Below are 18,122 nucleotides of genomic sequence, written 5' to 3' on the forward strand. Positions count from 1 at the left end.
TCTTCTCTCCAAGTTTCTGCTGGCTCAGGCTTGGGCCTACATCTCACCTCGACAATGTCTGACATGGGCTAGAGAAGTCTCTTCAGGGCCTGCGAGAAATATGGCCTGAATAATGTGTATGTCAAGGATTGGCACATCAAGTTCTTGTATTGTCTGCATCCGGATCACGATGAAGGCGGATGTGAGATCTGTCATGGATTCCTGGTGAAGACCAAATGAGATCACTATTGCAGGTTGGTGGCATGGCTCAAAGAGGAGAAGGTTTCCGACACGGCCCCTGGGTGCCAGTCCAGCCTCGTCGAGGAACAGCCAGTCCCAGGAGCGTGATCCCTATGACAAAAGGAGGTCAAGGTCCTTTGAGTATGCCTCTTCCCAGGCAAAGGCTTTCTCTTCCTTAAGCAATACTTTAACTGCCTCTTCTTTACGGAACCTTTTCACGTTTTTAAGCAATTGACATGTTTTCCAAATGTTATCAAATTATAAAGCTTGCCTGATCAGGACACAAATATGTCAACATGTAATTATTAAAATTGAACATTAACTAGTGTAGTCTGGTAATATCTCTCGCACTCATTTGATGAAGGAACATGGTTGCAATTACGCAACATTTGCATAGTGTAACCAATCAGAGTAAATGCCTTTGTGGCAATCAGTACTATTTTTTGTTTATATTTCTACATATGTAATCTTGGTTGATGCTTCAGTTCGATGTGATTGAACCAATTGTCTTATTTGTACAGTGTCAAGGAAGACTACAGCTTTGATGTCGGCTTTTTGGTTACCAGCGTTGCTGTTTTGAAGCAAGAATACCTCCTGCTCCTGGGAACAGATAGGAGCCACCGCATGCTGCTCAACCTCCGCATGAAATCTCTGAAGAGAATCGGGTAACATTCTCAATATGAGTGATCCCTGAAGAGAGTCAGTTAATATTCACCTTATTAGCGATTATCGCACAGCATTGTATGCTTCATTGTAAGGCTAACCATGTCTCTAAATGGAACAGAATCCCCATTTACAGACTGAAGTGAGCTAAACTATTTATAAGCTACAGACTTAGAGTTAGAATTTTGTTTTACAGCCTCTCTGCCATGTTCAAAAATGGCTTTCCTGCAGTCTTAGACTGTGTGGGGGTTACATTGCTGGTTCAATGGTTGGCTCTTTACAGATAAGTGTTTAAGCAAAGTCTCTGGTTTCTCAGTAACTCAAACTTGCCTTTTCTGGGATTTCCTGGTTAGTCCTCAGCAATACTGGTTTTCACAGGGAAGTGTACCCTTTCTTTCTTTTATTTTTAATTTTCATGTTCTTACTGGTCTCAAGTCATTCTCCAGGATCTCAATCTCCTGCATTTCAGTGTGCCCTCCTTGGTAAAAGCCCCTGAATTCCGGGTGCAGAGAACAAGCAGCTTGGGGAGAGGGCATGGTAGTTCCCAAAGTCCTGGATGTGGGGCCTGGACAGCTTGGTAGGACATTGGGGTGGACAACAACTCTACCACCCTCCTATATTTCCTTATGTCTTGCCACCTCCTTCCTTGCTCTTACCCCATTCCTTGGATTCTCAAGTTATCTCAACCAGAACTGGTCTATCTCCTTCTGTAACCACATTCTCTTTCACCTCCTCAAACTCTTGTCTTGGCTCCTGTGCCAAATTCTCCTGTTCTCCTGTTTGTCGTTCTGCTCGCCACTTCTCCACTTCCTTCATCTCCTTTACCAACTCTGCGATTCTTTCCACCAGTTCTTTCTCTCTTCGTAACCACCTCTTGTCGCTGTATTCTCCTTTTCACGCTTTACTCTTTTCCTTGACTTCTTTCCCGCTTTTGGCACCATTCTTTTCCCATTCCCAAATTTCTGGCACTATCTTTAACACCTCAGAAATTCTTCTTGCGTACTCGATAAATCTCGAATTTCTTGTCAAAATATCAATACCTAAACATTCCGGTATTTAAAAAGTGTCTGGATTATGATGCCAAGATGTCACTAGCAGATCCACAAGGTTTGTCTTTGGTGCCTTGCTCCTTAACATGACATGATCAATTGTGGTTCTTACCTATGACACCAAAGACATTGAAGAAGGGGTTTTCAGAATTGGCTGTCAAGCGATCGACATCTAAGTTGCGCAGTAAACCTTGTTGAAACACAAGTCTTCCAAAGATAAAAACTTGGAACGAAGGAAAGAGCTAATAAACATAATAAGAGGTACCATTTGAGAAGCCTATCCTGACATTCATGTTCTTGTGCGAAAAAGCATAATAGAAGACACAGATGCTCATCATCGGACCAGTACGTTTTCCTTTTAAATCTGCTTCAGCAGAGAAATGGGAGCATTACGTTGTAAAATGATGGACGTTTTTGATAAGGTGGGCCCCCTCCATCTCCTTTTCGGAGACAAAAAAGGAGGCAGTCTATCCCACTGCACCCGACAAAATCGATATCGGAGTCCTGATCATCCTGTGCACCCAAGAGCCAGGGTATGACCTCTTAGAAAATAGGAGTCCTTGACGCCATCACCCGTTGTAACCCCTTCAGCGTACTTCAACGTCACTTTGCCGTCGATTTCAAAAGACCCTTTGGCGTAGACAGTCAATCCATCCTCGACATCAAGGTATGCTCCGCAGATAAGAACATACTTTATGGGGACTGTAAGGAACCAGGAGTAAGACTCAGACACAAGGGCATTATTGTTGTTGACAAAGACTTTTATTAAAGTAAAAAGAGGGTTGAGAAAGTCCTATCTCGCCCTACTTCTAAAAGGGTTTTCAATGCATCAACGAAACTTAAGGATGTCTGTCTCAGAATGGCCAAAGTAAAGTTCTCTGTCCTGTGTACAAATTCTAATCTGACCCTTGCACGCTAAACTCAAGATAGTGAAAAGGGAAATAGTCTTTCAGCTGGAAGTCTGCAGCTCTTTTCCAAAGTTCCAAATTAAAGGTTCAAAACGAAATAAACAACCAAATTTCGACAAGTCTCAGAAAAATATTCCCTTCCACTGAGTTTCGCAGGCTCTTTATAGTTCACAGTTTCAAATGGTATGGTTCTTCCCTTCATTTCTTTCTCTCTTTCACAATGCCAAGAAGTTATTTCTCGTCTCTTGGCTCCAAGAGGGAGTGACTCCCTTGCCCTGGTTGCAATGTTCACAGTACACAATTTCCAATCACTAGGAGAATGCCTCTGTTCCCCTAGTCACAGTGTGCAAGTTCCAACTCCAGGGGGAAGGACTGCCTTCCCCTGGATTTCACACACTCAAGAGGATTATTCTCTCCTTGGTTTATATGCAGATTCTTGGCAAGCATGAGAGTGAGTCCTAGACCCCCCCCCCTCTGTCAGTCTGGTACACACTCCTCCTTTGATTCCATACACTTTTCTTAGCACAATTGGGTGCAGGTCCCAGACTCGCAATCAATTTCACTTTCTTATTGTGTAACAGTTCCATGCCTTCAGATTTTCTTCACTCAATCATTGGGTCCTTGACCTCCTTTCACTTGCTTCATTCAACAATTGACTTGGCATCCCAGCTCCACTGCTCGGGTTCACTCAGTTAATGTCATTTTCCTTCAATGGTGTGCAGTGTACGCCACGAAGCCCCCACGCGTCTCGACTCCCTTTTCTGGGCTCACCAGTTTCTCCTGGCTGCTTTGTTGTTCTCCGCAGTCTGCAACTCTCCCAGCGGCTCGCTTCCTCCTTTTGCAGGCGTCTCGTTGGCTCTCCGGTACCCGCAATGCCTCAGCCTTCGTTCCACAGCTTCCTCTGCTCTTGGCCTCTACGCAGTGAACCTCCGGCTTCCGAGCCTCTCGTGACAGCGTCTCCAGGAGCTGTCCTGCTCTTGCTGCAATTTGCTTCTTCTCGGTTTCCCGACCCACATCAGCAGTAGTGGTTCTCCATGTTACTTGACACCTCATGTTTTTAAATGCCCTGGCACCTATCGGATCCTTCCAACAACTAGAGCGCATCTTTGGCTTCCCGGCTTTAGCTCTCTGCATTGCTCTAGTGCTCTTCTTCGTCTCAGTCATTCTACTAGAAAGGTATGAAAGAGCCTTTTCAGTCCAGACTGGATGTTCTGGTTTTAGATTACAGTATGCCATACGGGATTGGGAAATTAAGGGGTTGGTATCATACCCTGAGTGGAAAGAGGGATACCATGTACCAACTAGCGAGTCCACCTCCCTCCCATGAGGGTTGTGTCCCCCCCCCCAAATCCCCATATGGTCCTGCCTCAGACAGGCACCCCCATGTTTAGGATCAGGTAGTGGCTGCCTTTCCCTGGCCATATGGAGGAGTGAGTTTCCCCAGAGAGGCAGTGATGAAGTCGCTAGATTCATCACAGGACTTTTCAAGGTATTGTTTGATAATGGTGACCCAATTCCTTTCGGCTTGAAGCCTTTTGGATTTTCTAAGGCTTCAGAGAAGTTTTAATCAGAGGAAGCCAGATTAACGAACTTGCTATGATTCTGAAGGACGCCAGTGGCCTCAACACCTCCTTGGACTTTGAGCACCCAGATTCTCATGGGCACCCTAATGCCACATACAGAAGAACAATGGCCAAGGTAGCAGATGCTTTAGGATGGGGTCATCCTACCAAGCAAATCACTTAGTATGACCTTGTTAAGATGGATTTCCAAAATCAGCCCATGGTGGAGGATTTTAGGAGGCCACGCTGTTACAGTGAACAGGGAAACCATGAGAGTTTAGCCAAACCCAATCAAGTTATATTACCAGAGCAGCAAGGCCTAGTCCCTTGGTGTGAGAGTGGTCATGGGCTACAATGAGTCCACACACGAGCAACACCAAAAATTCTAGTTAGACAGGTAAGTATAAAAATTAACAATATGTTATTAGGCCTTTAAAATACACACTAAGCAGGTATAACCTTTAGTCAAATATTGTCAAACCACCACCAATATAACAAATATATACATTCACCCTTAGGAGAAATAGAATAGCATTTGATTCAATGACCAGTAAAAGACCAGTAACTACTCCGATGCATTTGAAAAGTAAAGAACATGTCAGAATAATCCTAGAGTCCATGTCAGGTCCCGGCTGTTGTGGAGCTGGTGGAGGTTTGCAGGCCAAAGAAGTACTTGCCTCCACAGTCCAGCATTCTCTGGCATCCTAGTCCATCCCTTTTGGGTTGTTCATTTGCGACCAGAGCTGGGATTGCTCCGTGTTGCAACATAGCCGCTGCGGACACTACTTTGCCATTGCATGTCCTTCCTGGTCTTCTTCTGTGTGCCCTCACACTGTTTCCTCCTTGATCTTGCCTCTGACCTGGGTGGCCATCTTCCTTGCTGCTGTCTGCTTCTTGCCACTGCTCAGGCTGCTGTCTATCTTGCCTTGGCTCCTACTTGCCTTCATACCATAACGTCCGACATCCTGCTAGAGGATTTTCTTTAACCTTCTTTATCTTCGCCTTCCTCTTCCCCCTCTCCCTACTCTTCCTCCTTGTCTTCTTCTTCCTCTTCCTCCATTTCCTATCCCTCCTCCTCTTCTTTCTCTTCCTCCTCCTTTTCTTCCTCTCCCACCTTTCTCTCTTCTTCCTCCTCCTCTTCCTCTTCTTCTTCCTCCTCCTCGTCTTCCTCTTCTAGTCCTGGTCCTGCTGCATACATCTGGGTTTTCCCCCATTGGGGTTTTCTCCCTGGAGTTCATCTCTTCCGGTGGCCCCCTTGTCTCCTGCAGTAAAGGATCTGAAGGCCAGGTGGATAAGCACCAGGGCGGCCTAACTTCTACACTTCTCGTAGCAAACAGACATAAGATAAGCCCATATTCTGATAGTGCCTCCTTAAAATGGCTTGGGACCTTGTGCCCAAATGTCACCAGTTCCAAAGTAAATACTTAGGTTTATAGGAGATTGGCAGTGTCAGTGATTATGATTTAATAAGAGTCAAAAAGTTCATGTAAAATCACTCAATCCCAGTCCTTAAGATAGTCCTAGGAAGGGATGCTTGACCAGGCCACTGACCAACAAAAATCTGAAAAGTGATTTATGGACAGGACTTCATGCCCATATAACGCTATGAAGGACAGGGTCGGGCAGAAAAAGGTAGGTTACATTTACACCCCAGAGACCACTGCTACTGTTTCAAAATCTGTTGGGGATACAACCTTCTATGCTTGGTCCCGTCAACGTCACCAGAGGCATGTAATCATTAGCCAGATTTCAAAGCCGCAGTTTGCCTCAGTCCAGTGCTAGTCATTGCAATGCAGTCTGGTTTGTGACTTTCTGTTTGACAAACAGCACTTTTCAGTGCTTTCCTTTTCCTGTTCTATAGTTTGTGTTTACCTTACCCTGTTCTGGAGTGTAACCTTGATGCTTTGGACACCCCTAATTGAGAGAGTTCCTATTTATGTACCCTTTTCCCGTCCTTCGCTGGGTGGGGAGCGAGGAGGTTTTGGGCTTGTAATTCTGTTTTACCTGCTCCTGTTCCTTGACTTTCTCTTGGTGCATCTTCCTGAGTTTCCCTTGTACTTCTCGGTTTGTTCCCTATTGATTGTTAGGTGTGGTTTGCTGTTGTATCCAGCTCTTGTGTGAATGCCTATGCTTTCCTTACTAATCTATAAGCAATACTCCTACTTGTTTCTTGTCAGGAGTCTTGTGTATTTAGTTGTTCCCCCTTTGCTGTTATAGCCTTTCTGGATCCCCGTTTGATCAGCAGGGTTTGTGGGCTTCGCTAGCATTCGACATGGTATTATTCGTCTTTGTGAGTATCGTTTTTAAGTTACCTTTTAAAATATCATCATGGGGTGTTAGCTCACAGTACCTATAACAGCAATTGTGGGTAAGGAGCTTGCAGACTTTCTTTGTAATCATAAGGAGCTTATAAGCGCTTAGCCCACATCCCTTTTCATATATTTGTATCACGTTCCACTTGCACATTTCGTGGGTTAGTATGCATTTTTCTTGGTTCCTCAGTGGATGTTGTTTGAAACGTATTACTCACTGTGTGATCTTGTGCACATTTCCCTTTCTGTCCCTGTTTGAGGTTTACCCTCCAGTATGTAAAAAGACATCAATTTTTTCTGTTTCCTACTGTTTTTCCCTGTCCTTCAGACTTCTTAAGGCCATCCTCCTGTGCCTTCATTTACTAGGCAAGCTCTCCCAACAACCCTAGCTGCCTGCGGACCTTCGTCCAACCCCAAAAGGTGTCAGGAGGGCAAGAAATTAGCAATCCACTTCGGAGCTGCAGCAAGGGACAGTGAATTCTCACGCTCCGGATCGGAGGTAAGGGACAGCTAACACTACGCAGCCCGCTTCTTGTTTGGGGCCCAGGTGGAGGTCGGAATCGAGTGCCTTGCCACAGTGAGAAGCTGGGGGCCAGGACTGAGTGCTGAAGGACCCCTGCTCCCCTGTGGAGCACACCCGCTGCGACCCCTTCACCCCCACTACTTTATACGCTCCGTGGTATCCTGCTGGAGCTCGGACACCAGCATCGTTACAGAGCCTTCCCAGCACAGCGAGGTAGCCAAGCTGCCTACATTCGAGTGGCCCTCCCACCCAGCCCTATATCTGGGGGGGACTACAGACGCTACAACTGGGGTGAAAGCACACCTCAACCTGATCCAAATCCCCCTCACCATTTTGTACCTGTGAATCAGAGACCACAGACACAGCAGCTTGTTTACTGCCATGCGATTACCCCTCCGCAGAGCACATCCAATAGCCACTGGCCCATCTTTGGTGAGAGGCAGCATTGTGGGGTCCCTGTGGCCCCTCCCTCCGACCTTCACTCCGTGGAGCCCAGAGATTTGGAACCAAGGGCGCAACGCTTTACAGTGACTTGCCCACCTACAAAAGGAGTGCTATCCGCTGCGGCGGTGTGACCACTGGGGAATATCTGAACAACAACTGGGGGGCCAACCATCACGGCCTGCCTGCTAATAACCAAGTGAGGCTTAACACCTGATATCTAGTGGAAAGACAGGCGCCTCACGCAACACTTACGTTACCCTATGCTCCGACTACCTTATACTGTTGGGTGGCTCCATTCAGGTTTGGAGGGTACTCCTCCCCCCATTCTACAGCCTAAGGGTTAATTCCACCATCAGAGACTACACGCCAAACAAATCACCAATCTGCCACTATATCGAGAGAACTGATCAGTGGATCGGAGCGTTGGTCTGCCTGGAACCGATCTAGAAGAGGGATTGCATCCCCGAACCCTGTGCAGCATGACCAAGGGAAGTGCTAAAAATCAATGCTGTATGAGCCAGTACACCAAATCTGCCTCTAAACAACTGCCCATCAGCAGAACGTCCACAGTTATGGAACTGGAAGCATCGCCAATGTAGCTTACTGAAACCCAACATATGATGGCTTGCATGCAGGGGGGGTTTGCCAATGTGCACAGTAACTGAGACAATATGACTACCACCATAGACTCCATCAATACTAGCATAGCCAAAACTGATCAGCGCCTAGCTGAAGCGGAAACAAGAGTGAGTACAGTGGAAGCCGATATGTCCACTATGAGAAACAAACTTCATACACTCTCCAGGAGCGTACTTCAGGTCGAAAGGAAGAATGATGATTTGGAATCTCACTCTCGTCGAAATAACATTCGCGTCATAGGAGTCCCCGAGAGCAATTCCGAGCAAGCCTTGGAGCAGTGGCTTGAGACCACCCTACCACCACTCCTGGAAAGCCCTACACTATCACTGCAGTTCGCAATTGAGCGAGCGCATACATAGACCCCTGGCTCTCAGGCCTAAACCCGGGGCACCTCCGCGACCCATTATCGCCCGTGTTCTTAACTACCGGGACCCGAACACGATTCTCCGAGCGGCCCATGAACAAAGGAACCTGATGCTGGGGTCCAGTAGAATACATGTCTACCCTGACTTTACAGTAGCTGTCCAACAGGATAGGAAATCCTTCTTAGCGGTCAAGAAGCAGCTGTGTGACCATAATATAAAGTATGCAATGCTGTACCCAGCCAAACTACGTGTTGAATGGAACAACAAGACCCTCCTTTTCGCGTTACCCGACGAAGCCATGACGTTTCTGGACAACACGCTACCGACGCCCTGACATTTCAAACACAGGCCCAGAGACCTATCTTCAAAGGAGTGACCTAACAGCACCCAGCCATTTTGTGTTTACGATCTATTGCGCACCGAAAGAGTGCACCCGAAGTACTGCCGAGGCATTACCCACTACTTTAAGAATGGAAGCCCTCACATTCGCGGACCAACAAATGATTGAGGGTGCGTTGCCCCCTGCTGGGCAATCAAGTGAGAAGTACGTGAACACTTATCCTCTATATTTGTACCTAAATCCTGTGCTGGCCCGGGTGTCCCCGTGCACCAGCTCCCCCATGCAATGTTAAGTTTACAGTTTGGGATGTTTTTTGGGGGGTGACAACTCCCTAGTTCTGGGGAATATGCAGGAAAGGGGGTGGGGAGAGTTTAAGTTTGTTTGAAAAGCACTTGGTACACACTGCACCTACAACTGTGATACTCGGAAGTACATGCAGGACCTTGTAGACACGGGGAGGGCTTGGTCTACACATTAATTGAGGCACCATTGATCACCCCATACCCAAATGGGAGACATAACCTGCTTAAGTTGGAATGTCCGGGTCCTTGGGAGCCCTACCAAGTGGCAAAAGATACACCTATACATTAAAAAGGCACAAAGCCCAAATTATATATTTACAGGAAACCCAAGCTAGAGGAGTCATGACCATAATATACAGATCTCTCCCATTTCATTGTAAGCATGCATGCCAAGGCAGCCCCCCAAGGCAGATATGTTTTAGTGTACGGAATCCTTCCAGGGAAAGAAATACTGCTGCTAAATGTCTACAGCCCTAACATCTATGCCCCTCAATTTTACACAGAAAACCTATAGGAACTGGCCCGATACCCACTAATCCCTTTACTTTGGGGAGGTGACTTTAACATTATTGTAGATTTTGGAACAGGACAGGTCCACCCATGTCCACAGAGCGCCTCAAGGAGCAGCCTCTATGATTACTGAGGACATGGTTAATCTACGGATGGTAGATGCTTTGGAGGGCATTGCATACCAAAGACCGCTCATATTCCTTCTATTCGTCAGTCCATGACTCCCACTCCCGTATTGACATGTGGCTCATCACTGACACATTGCTGGGGGGTCAACAACGGTAATATACTAACTCGCACCTACTCTGGTCATTCCCCAATCACCATCTCCCTTACATTGCTGACGTTCAGTAGGCCCTGCAGCAACTGGCGCTTTAAACCGCTGGCGCTTCAAGATGCAGCGTTTGCCTCCACCATTGACGGACATGTGCTGCTATTCTTCGATCAAAATGTAGACTCAATATCCTCTGCTGGTGCACTTTGGGAAGCTTTTAAGGCATATATTTCGGGCAATGGTGATGGCGACAGAGTTCAGTGTCCTTAAAACCATCCGTCGCAACATAGCTGAGAGCAAAAATGAGTTGCAGAGGTTGGAACGTGAGCTAGCTAATAGTCCCCCCACTACCACGCTAGCACAGATCAAAGAAGCCTTGGACACTTTAGGACACAAGCTGATCGCGAGGTCCCATTTTTTTACTCCCCAATGGCTGCTAGAAGATATGGGGAAGGGGACCAACCAGACAGACTACTCGCCCGTATGGCAAGACACGAGAACGGCAACCGGTGTATCCCACTATAATGAACACCTCAGGGGGACTCAGTTCACACTCCCCGCTGCTATTAATGAGGTATTTGCTGGGTTTTATAATGATTTATATGCTAACAAAGACACATGTACACAGGAAGAAAATTATATATTCCTTGATGCCCTCCCACTTATTCAAATATCGCAAGATACCAAGGCTTTACTGGACCTCCCTATCTCAGTTTCCAACATTACTCTGCCATCTGGAAAATCCCCTGGTACTGATGGTCTCTCAGCCAATTTCTACAAACGCTACAAGGAAACCCTTGCTCCATACCTTCTCCAGGTTTGGCAGGAATCCCTTATTTCCCTATCACTCCCTGATAACATGCGTGAGGCAGTCTTGCTGAAACCTGAAAAACCTGCGGGCCAATGTAGATCCTATCAACCTCTGTCCTTAATTAACACGGATGTAAAAGTGTTGCGAAAATCCTTGCCACTCGTCTGATGCCATTCATGCCTCACATTGTCCACCTGCATCAAGCAGGATTTATACCGGGCAGGTCCACAGCATTGAACCTACATCGCCTCTTCAATATTGTAGCATAAATAGATCCTGGGGCTCAAGCTGTAGCGGGGACATTAGATATCCAGAAAGCCTTCGATTCCATCTCATGGCGATTCATCTATGCTATATTGACCAAATGCGGTTTTGGTCAGGGCTTCCTTGCGCCCTTGCGCCTCCTATACACAGCACCATCGGCCAGCGTTAATACCAACGGATTGCTCTCCACTCAATTTGAGATTGGTAGAGGCACCCATCAGGGTTGCCCATTGTCACCTCTAATATTTGCAATCATCATAGAACCAATGGTGGACATGATAAGACTCAGACATGGGCACAGAGGGATCTGAATGGCAATCGAATCACAGATTGTCTCGCTTTATGCGGATGATGCACTGGTGTATATTCGACACCCTCAAGTGGTATACACTATGAATTGCCCCTATAGATCCTAATTGATTGTCCCTTGCATGTCAGGTTGCTGACCTGTCCCTTCCCCAAGAAACTATCAATTACATTGTTGCAGGGTCACAGGATTACCATTGGCCTTTGCTCTCTGCTTTACATCCCTGGATTTCTGTTCCCTGATTGGCTGGAACTGGTCTCCCCAGGCCTGGGATCCAGCCCTGTTCTCCGCGATGTGTACCTCTGCAAGGTGATGGGAATTACTATGTGTTCCCAATGTATCTGTTAGCATTACCACTTTTGCCTGTGAGAGTGCTCTCCATGGTGCAATGTTGTTAATTGTTCATGTTTCACTTCATGTCTGTGGTGCTGGGAACTGATAGTCTTCGCCCCGCAGTTGAATGCCCATTGTCTAGCTTGGCCGTATCACGTGGTTGAGGACCACGAAATCGAGCTCTTCTGGTCTGCAATTTATGAGGATTTATTCTGTTTTTCTGCAGAGGGCCCCTTGTCGATTTAGGTGAGGAATTTGCTGCTTGTCTCTGACCTCAGCTGTGAGCCCTGGCCTTCCTGCTCTGTTGAACCTGGTTCTGCTTTTCCTCTCCTCTCATCCTGTGGCTTGTGGCCTTATGTGATTTCCGTTCTACTTATAGTGTGATTTCTACAAATCTATATTGTGCTATTTTTCCTATAGGTTCATCATATCTGGTCCTGTAAGGCTCCTTATGTGATTTTGTAGTTCCATAGAATTAGTTGCCATAAGCATCTGCAAGCTTGCTCTGCATCTCTTCATTGCCTTGCGTTCAGTATTTCTGCACTTAGCTAAAGAGAAAAATAATAAAAGCTTTTGACAGTATATATATGCATCTGTCCTCTATTCTACAGAACTGTATAAGCATGTTTTTCGTGTATACGACTGTGTGTTTGTGTAACATTGTGCGTGGTTGCAAGTGTGCTTCATGACTAATGTGGCTATGTTGTGGTGTCACTTATGATGTCAGCACAGTGGTTTCTCTGCATTTAGTCAACGTCATCCATGTATGCATTTGGGTCTATGACCAATGTTGAAGCACCTGTATCCATAAAGACATTCACTGGATAACGTTTGAATGGTTGTCTCAGAGAATATCTTTCTGCATATGTTTCAGTCACTGGTCCTCCTGGGGCCTGGCCGAATAGTGAGTGACTTTGTGCATTTCTGACTCTTCAGGCAGTCATGTTCATGGGGGTGAGGAGGAGCATTCCAGGGATCCTCTCTTTAGTCCCCCCTCAGGTCGACTTGTTGATCAAACCTCCATACTTTTGGTAGCCATATCTTCGTTACTTCTCCAAGATATCCACAGTAATTTGCATGGTCATCGAAACTCCAGGTCATATTGCTCCAGTCCCCTTCCAGGTTGCACCATACCCATTTCCCCCAGTATCTGTTATTTTCGAGTGGATTGTCAAAGGTTATCATCTCAGTCTGGAATAGTGGACATTCCTTTATCCTTGCTCTCAGGTTATTTCGTTCTTCTACTATCTTGTCTTTTTCTTCTCCCATGTTCACATCTACTAACTGTCATGATGCATACACCCGGGCATCCAGACCACGTCCATCAGCCCTGGGAGCTGGCATCATGTTGCCTTGAGAAAACCCAGCAACCCCTGCTAGGGGCTTTCTGGGTTCAGTCCTGGCGCCTATGGCGCCAGGCACATATGGGACATCAGTCCTGGCGCCATAGGCGCCATGCTCATAGGTGCACACTTACCTGATGCAGACCATGCTGCAAGAAGATCCAAGCCCGTGAGGGGCCTGGAAGGGACTACTTTGCCTTAGGGACTATTTTGTTACTCGGGTGTGGTCGGGGAGGAATCCTGGGACTACTTTGGGGGCTATTTAAACCACGCCCAAAGAGCAGCACACGATTCGCGTTATTCTGCATCCAGCAGCGTAACGCTCACCGTGCCAGCAGCAGCATCCAGCCTTCTGCCACGCCCGCCTCGAACCTGGAGCACCTAGAAAGAAGGAAAGAAGCAAGGTTAGAACAAGAGTATTACCTGATTTCTTACCTGATTCCGGATTCATCGCATCTTCAAACCAGAGGAAAGACTTTGTTTTAAACGCGTCACATCGCCAGCAGCAGCGTCGCGCCAAACTCACCGTTCCACGCAGCATCTCTTCGATCCGGCGCTGACTCTATCTTTACATCGCCGAATCCCGGCACCTAAGGGGGACAAGAAACAACAAGGTGAGCAGAGAGAACAGAAAGAGACAATCTTTTTAGCCGCCATATGCTTACCTGATTTTACCGCCAGAGGTATAATTCATCAGCACGCCACATCTTCTTATGCCGCACCTGTAAGATAAGGAGAAAGCAGCAAGTTTAACCCTTGGCATTATTCACCGGACAGTGTTGGGTAACACAGACTTTTACCGGAGCGCTTTCAGCTGTCAATCTTCTTATTGGGTCAAAGCTGCAAGATAAAAGAGGAATTGGACAGGAGTGAATTCCAGACATTTTGAACTCTTACGAACTATATACTTACGGCTCTTCGCCAGGATCTTTTGGAGTCAGGATTCGTCTACAACTCTTCCAATATCTTCAAGCCATTGAAGTAACTGGTCATCAACTCGCCCCTGCGTCCTTCGCAGGATGGAGGGCTCATCCTTCAAGAATATAAGGTGAGATTGCTGAGAGGGTGCTTCAGAGGTGATTAGTGGGGAGGACAGTGGGGGTGCTATCACGTGAATCCACAAGTGGCTAAACCCATCACTCCAGATGTAGGAGAATATTTCTACGGGTCAAGCAGACAAGATTAGGAGGGCAGATCCAGTCAGTCATCGCTGCACTACGCATCACGTGGGTGGAGGCCGCAGCAGTCCGGGTCCGACCGACGCCCCTGTGGGAGCCAGGTGACCGTAACACTAACACTTTAATCCATATTGTCTTCTCAGTGGTTTTGCGACATTGCGTAATGCAGATCTTGACCACACAGTCGCACTAGCACTAGTATTAGTACTTCTACTAATACTTTCAGTCTATCTGCTAACCATGATGGCATCCATGACCATAGGTATGACAACCAACTCTGGTCCTTTCCTGTCCCCTTGGCTTCTTCCTCCATCTTGACGTGCATCTTTGACAATCTTGTCACTGCTCCTGTCAGTGTGCAATTCTATCCGTCATTTGCTGGCCCAAACGTGCAACAGGAACTCCCGATCATGGCGCAAACTCCTCCTTCCGTTTCTCTGAGAAGGTGTAGAACATATTTGTTTTGGAGTGCCATAACCCTTACTGCTTGGAGCTCTTCTTTTATTGCATTGAAGCCATTTACTATAGAGTTTGTCTGCATCAGCTCCAATCTGGTTATCTGCAACCATTTTGCGTGTGTATATGTCTGGACTGCTGGAACTAATGATGCGAAGAATATTTTTGTCCTGCTGAACAACTGACGTTCAGATGGTACATCGTCCAGGGATGCTTCTGATTCTGATGAAAAATAGTTGTCTCTTTTCACTCTACTCACTTCTACTGACCATTTCTTTCTTCCCTTTTCTTACACTTCTATTGATCTTTTCTTTCTCTTGTTAGTATCCATTTTAGGGAAATCGTCTATTTTCACATCCTTCTGTAGCACTAGTAGTGCTGGCTTATTGATGTTCACTAACGAGCAAACTCCTCCCCAGTTGGGTGGCAGCTTCTCGTAGGCCTTGGAACCCCACGGCCCATAGTGATCCATTAATACTGCTGTGCCAACCTTCATTGCTGGATGCTTTTCTGTGTACCTACACTCTGTTATATCCAACCTTTAATGCACTGTAATTCTGTTAACAGTAGTATTATAGGCATTGGTCCAGCTTCATTGTCTGCTAGGTAAGCAGTTTGGTGCTTGCATCCCATTCTTTCAGGCACTTGTCGTTTTCTCCTTGCACTGTGTTTACTGGTGTTTGTACTAGGGCATGTGCTTTGCTTCCTACTACTCCCTGTTTCCATCCTTCTGCTGTGTGTACTTGGCCATACACAAACATCTCCTGTCTTTCCCAGCATCCTGGCTCTCCTCCTATTTCCTTGACCCTCCTCTTAGGGCATGGTCATTCTTTCAGTGTTATTGTATTGGTTTGTCTTTTCTGGGGGCCTTCAGTTATGTATTGTATAGTTTGGTCTAATTGCCATTAATTGTTCATCATGTCAAGAGTCTTTGTATAACTGTCTTCATAGGGGAAAGTTACCCATCTGAATGTTGCTGTCTTCCATTTGAATCTTCCTCGGGTTGTAACCATAGATAGGTACATAAGGCATTCTGCTGTTGCTGCTGGTATTTCAATTCCTATAAATATTCTGGAGGCCCTCATGGCATAGGGGCTTAGTGGGCAGACATCTGCTCTCCCCAATGGTTTCTTTACCCATTTTGGCCATGTGCTTGTACCACACATTGTTAGACACTCGAGCAGTGTCAGTGATATAGGTCCACCCCTCCCATGTCTGTATCAGCACTGTGCCGAAAGGCCAGATTCTTTTGTACCGCAATTGTGAGGAAATATAGAGATATTCATTAGCATATCTGTACCATCATCTACAATATCAATTGATATGTGAAGGAATAAAAGAGCGCAGAAGCCTCATAAGAAGAGCAGTTCCTGGAAACGCGCATCAGGCTGACTTGGCAACTCAATAAATCATATGCGACCTCAAGTGCACATTGCTGACATATGCGCACTGTGAATGTATCTGTGCTTTCATTAATTCTAGGGTCTCTGAGGACTGCAAGGACAGATGGGTTTCCTCTTTCTAGATGTGGGGAGACTTGGGCTAGTTATGCTATGAATATATAGAAATACACATTAGGATGGCATTGTTGAGACTTGTTGGACCTTCTAATGAATTGGCCAAATTGGCCTTGGAAAGTATCAGGTTGGGGATCAATGGGCAGCATGGAAGAAATGCAATAAAAACAGTCGCACTTTTACGATGAATGTGTGCTGTAAGAAAAACAGACAGTGTACCCCCACTCTGAATGTGTAGGAAGTCCTTGCCCTAACTGTACTGCCCGTTAGCGAGTAACCATTGGGTATCCTCTGCTCGGCAGTGCTGATTCCAAATTTTTCCGCTGCTCATCTTGCTGAGGATCGTTGGCCCTGTCGATGTCATTGCCAGGTGAGGCCACTGCTTTATAGGGCTTGATGTCTCCTAAATGATTCCAAACCTTCTTCCCAATCAGCTTCACGGCTCTTTCAGTGACTGCTTCCACAGTGTGGGGGCCCGTGAACCTGGGAGCATCCCACTTTCTGGAAAAGTTGCACAGGAGAACCTGGTCTCCTGGGTATATGGGTGGCTGCTTAAGTAAGTCCTTGTGGTTCTCAACGCTGGCACTTTCTTCTCTGGCTTCAGGCCTCTCCGGGTGTCTTTGCAGCTGGTGAGAAATAAAAGAGGCACTAGCAATCAAGGAAGTCGTATATTCGTACATTTGCTGACCCAATACATTAGCCACATTCTTAGCATCCTTAACTGCTCTACTGAGAGGAGCCAGGGGAAGTTGCATGCACGTCCTGTTACCACCTCGTGTGGGTGGGGTTAGATGGTTGTTGGACCCAGGCTTATTGCGCAGTGCGAACAGGGCTAAAGGGAGTCAATGCAGCTAACTTTTGTTTAAACTCTTCTTAGTTTTGGCTATGGTTTCTTTAAGCAAGCTGTTGAGGCGTTCAGACACCCTGTTCGCTTGTAGGTGTTCGGCACAGGAAAATGTGTGTTGGATTCCCAGCAAGGTTGTGATAAGTGGAAACATCTTATTGGCGAAGTGACATTTTGCTGCTTTAAGGGCGTCGAGATGAGAAGAAGGACCGGCTTCGATCCAACAGGAAAATTGTCACACAACCACCATCATGTATTGGTACCCTTGGCAAACTTGGATCATGTCGACATAGTCAACATGGAGGTGTTGGAATGGACCCACTGGGCGAGGTATGGCTGCTCTCACTCCCCTTAATGAATGACACGCAGTATACTGTTTACACACCAAACAATCATGAATTCGGCCACATGTTCCGCCAAGTTAGTACAGAACCAGGTTTCACCAATATGGGCGGCAAATACCTCCTTCCCTGTATGGGTTGGATAGTGTAGTTGTGTCAGTGTTGTGTGCAGTAATGCAAGTGGCATAACCACCTTTCCTGTGTTGGTTTGACGCCATAGTGCGTCTGTTGGAGACACTGTACATCCCCTCGTTAACCACAGCTCCTTTTTCTCCCTGGCTGCAGCTCCCTGCAGCTCCATGATTTGAGTCACTGGTAATATGTTGTAGCCCTCTTTTAATATCATCGTTCTTGCATAAGCGTGCCTGTGACAAAGCCTCCATTTCTAAAATGTCCCCAAAGTCAGCGGTGCGTTTTGCTTCCGTGTCTGCTGCTTCGTCACCCCTTCAGATATGGTCTTTCCCTTTTGTGTATGCTTGGCATTTCACAATTGCTATTCGCTCTGCGAGATCTATGACATCTACTAATCTGCCTAATAGGAGTGTGTGCTGTACCAGTGACCCATCAGCATGTCTGAAGCGCCTCCTCATCGAACGTGACAGCCCAGAATGCACTGTG

At 46.6% G+C, this 18,122-nt stretch overlaps 1 protein-coding gene across 5 annotated transcripts in view; it reads left to right on the forward strand.

Annotated features, from left to right (window-relative positions):
• Positions 1–18,122, forward strand: part of TEP1 (telomerase associated protein 1) — a 2,409,067-nt gene that overhangs the window by 2,237,288 nt on the left and 153,657 nt on the right. For all 5 annotated transcript variants that reach the window (XM_069651741.1, XM_069651744.1, XM_069651746.1 and 2 more), the window contains one exon: positions 741–884. In XM_069651741.1, the coding sequence (XP_069507842.1) occupies positions 741–884 (144 nt within the window). The remainder of the gene's footprint in view (positions 1–740; positions 885–18,122) is intronic.

Source organism: Ambystoma mexicanum, chromosome 3p, assembly GCF_040938575.1.
Source record: "Ambystoma mexicanum isolate Mex_15411 chromosome 3p, UKY_AmexF1_1, whole genome shotgun sequence".
In the NCBI taxonomy this organism is placed as follows: Eukaryota; Metazoa; Chordata; class Amphibia; order Caudata; family Ambystomatidae; genus Ambystoma; species Ambystoma mexicanum.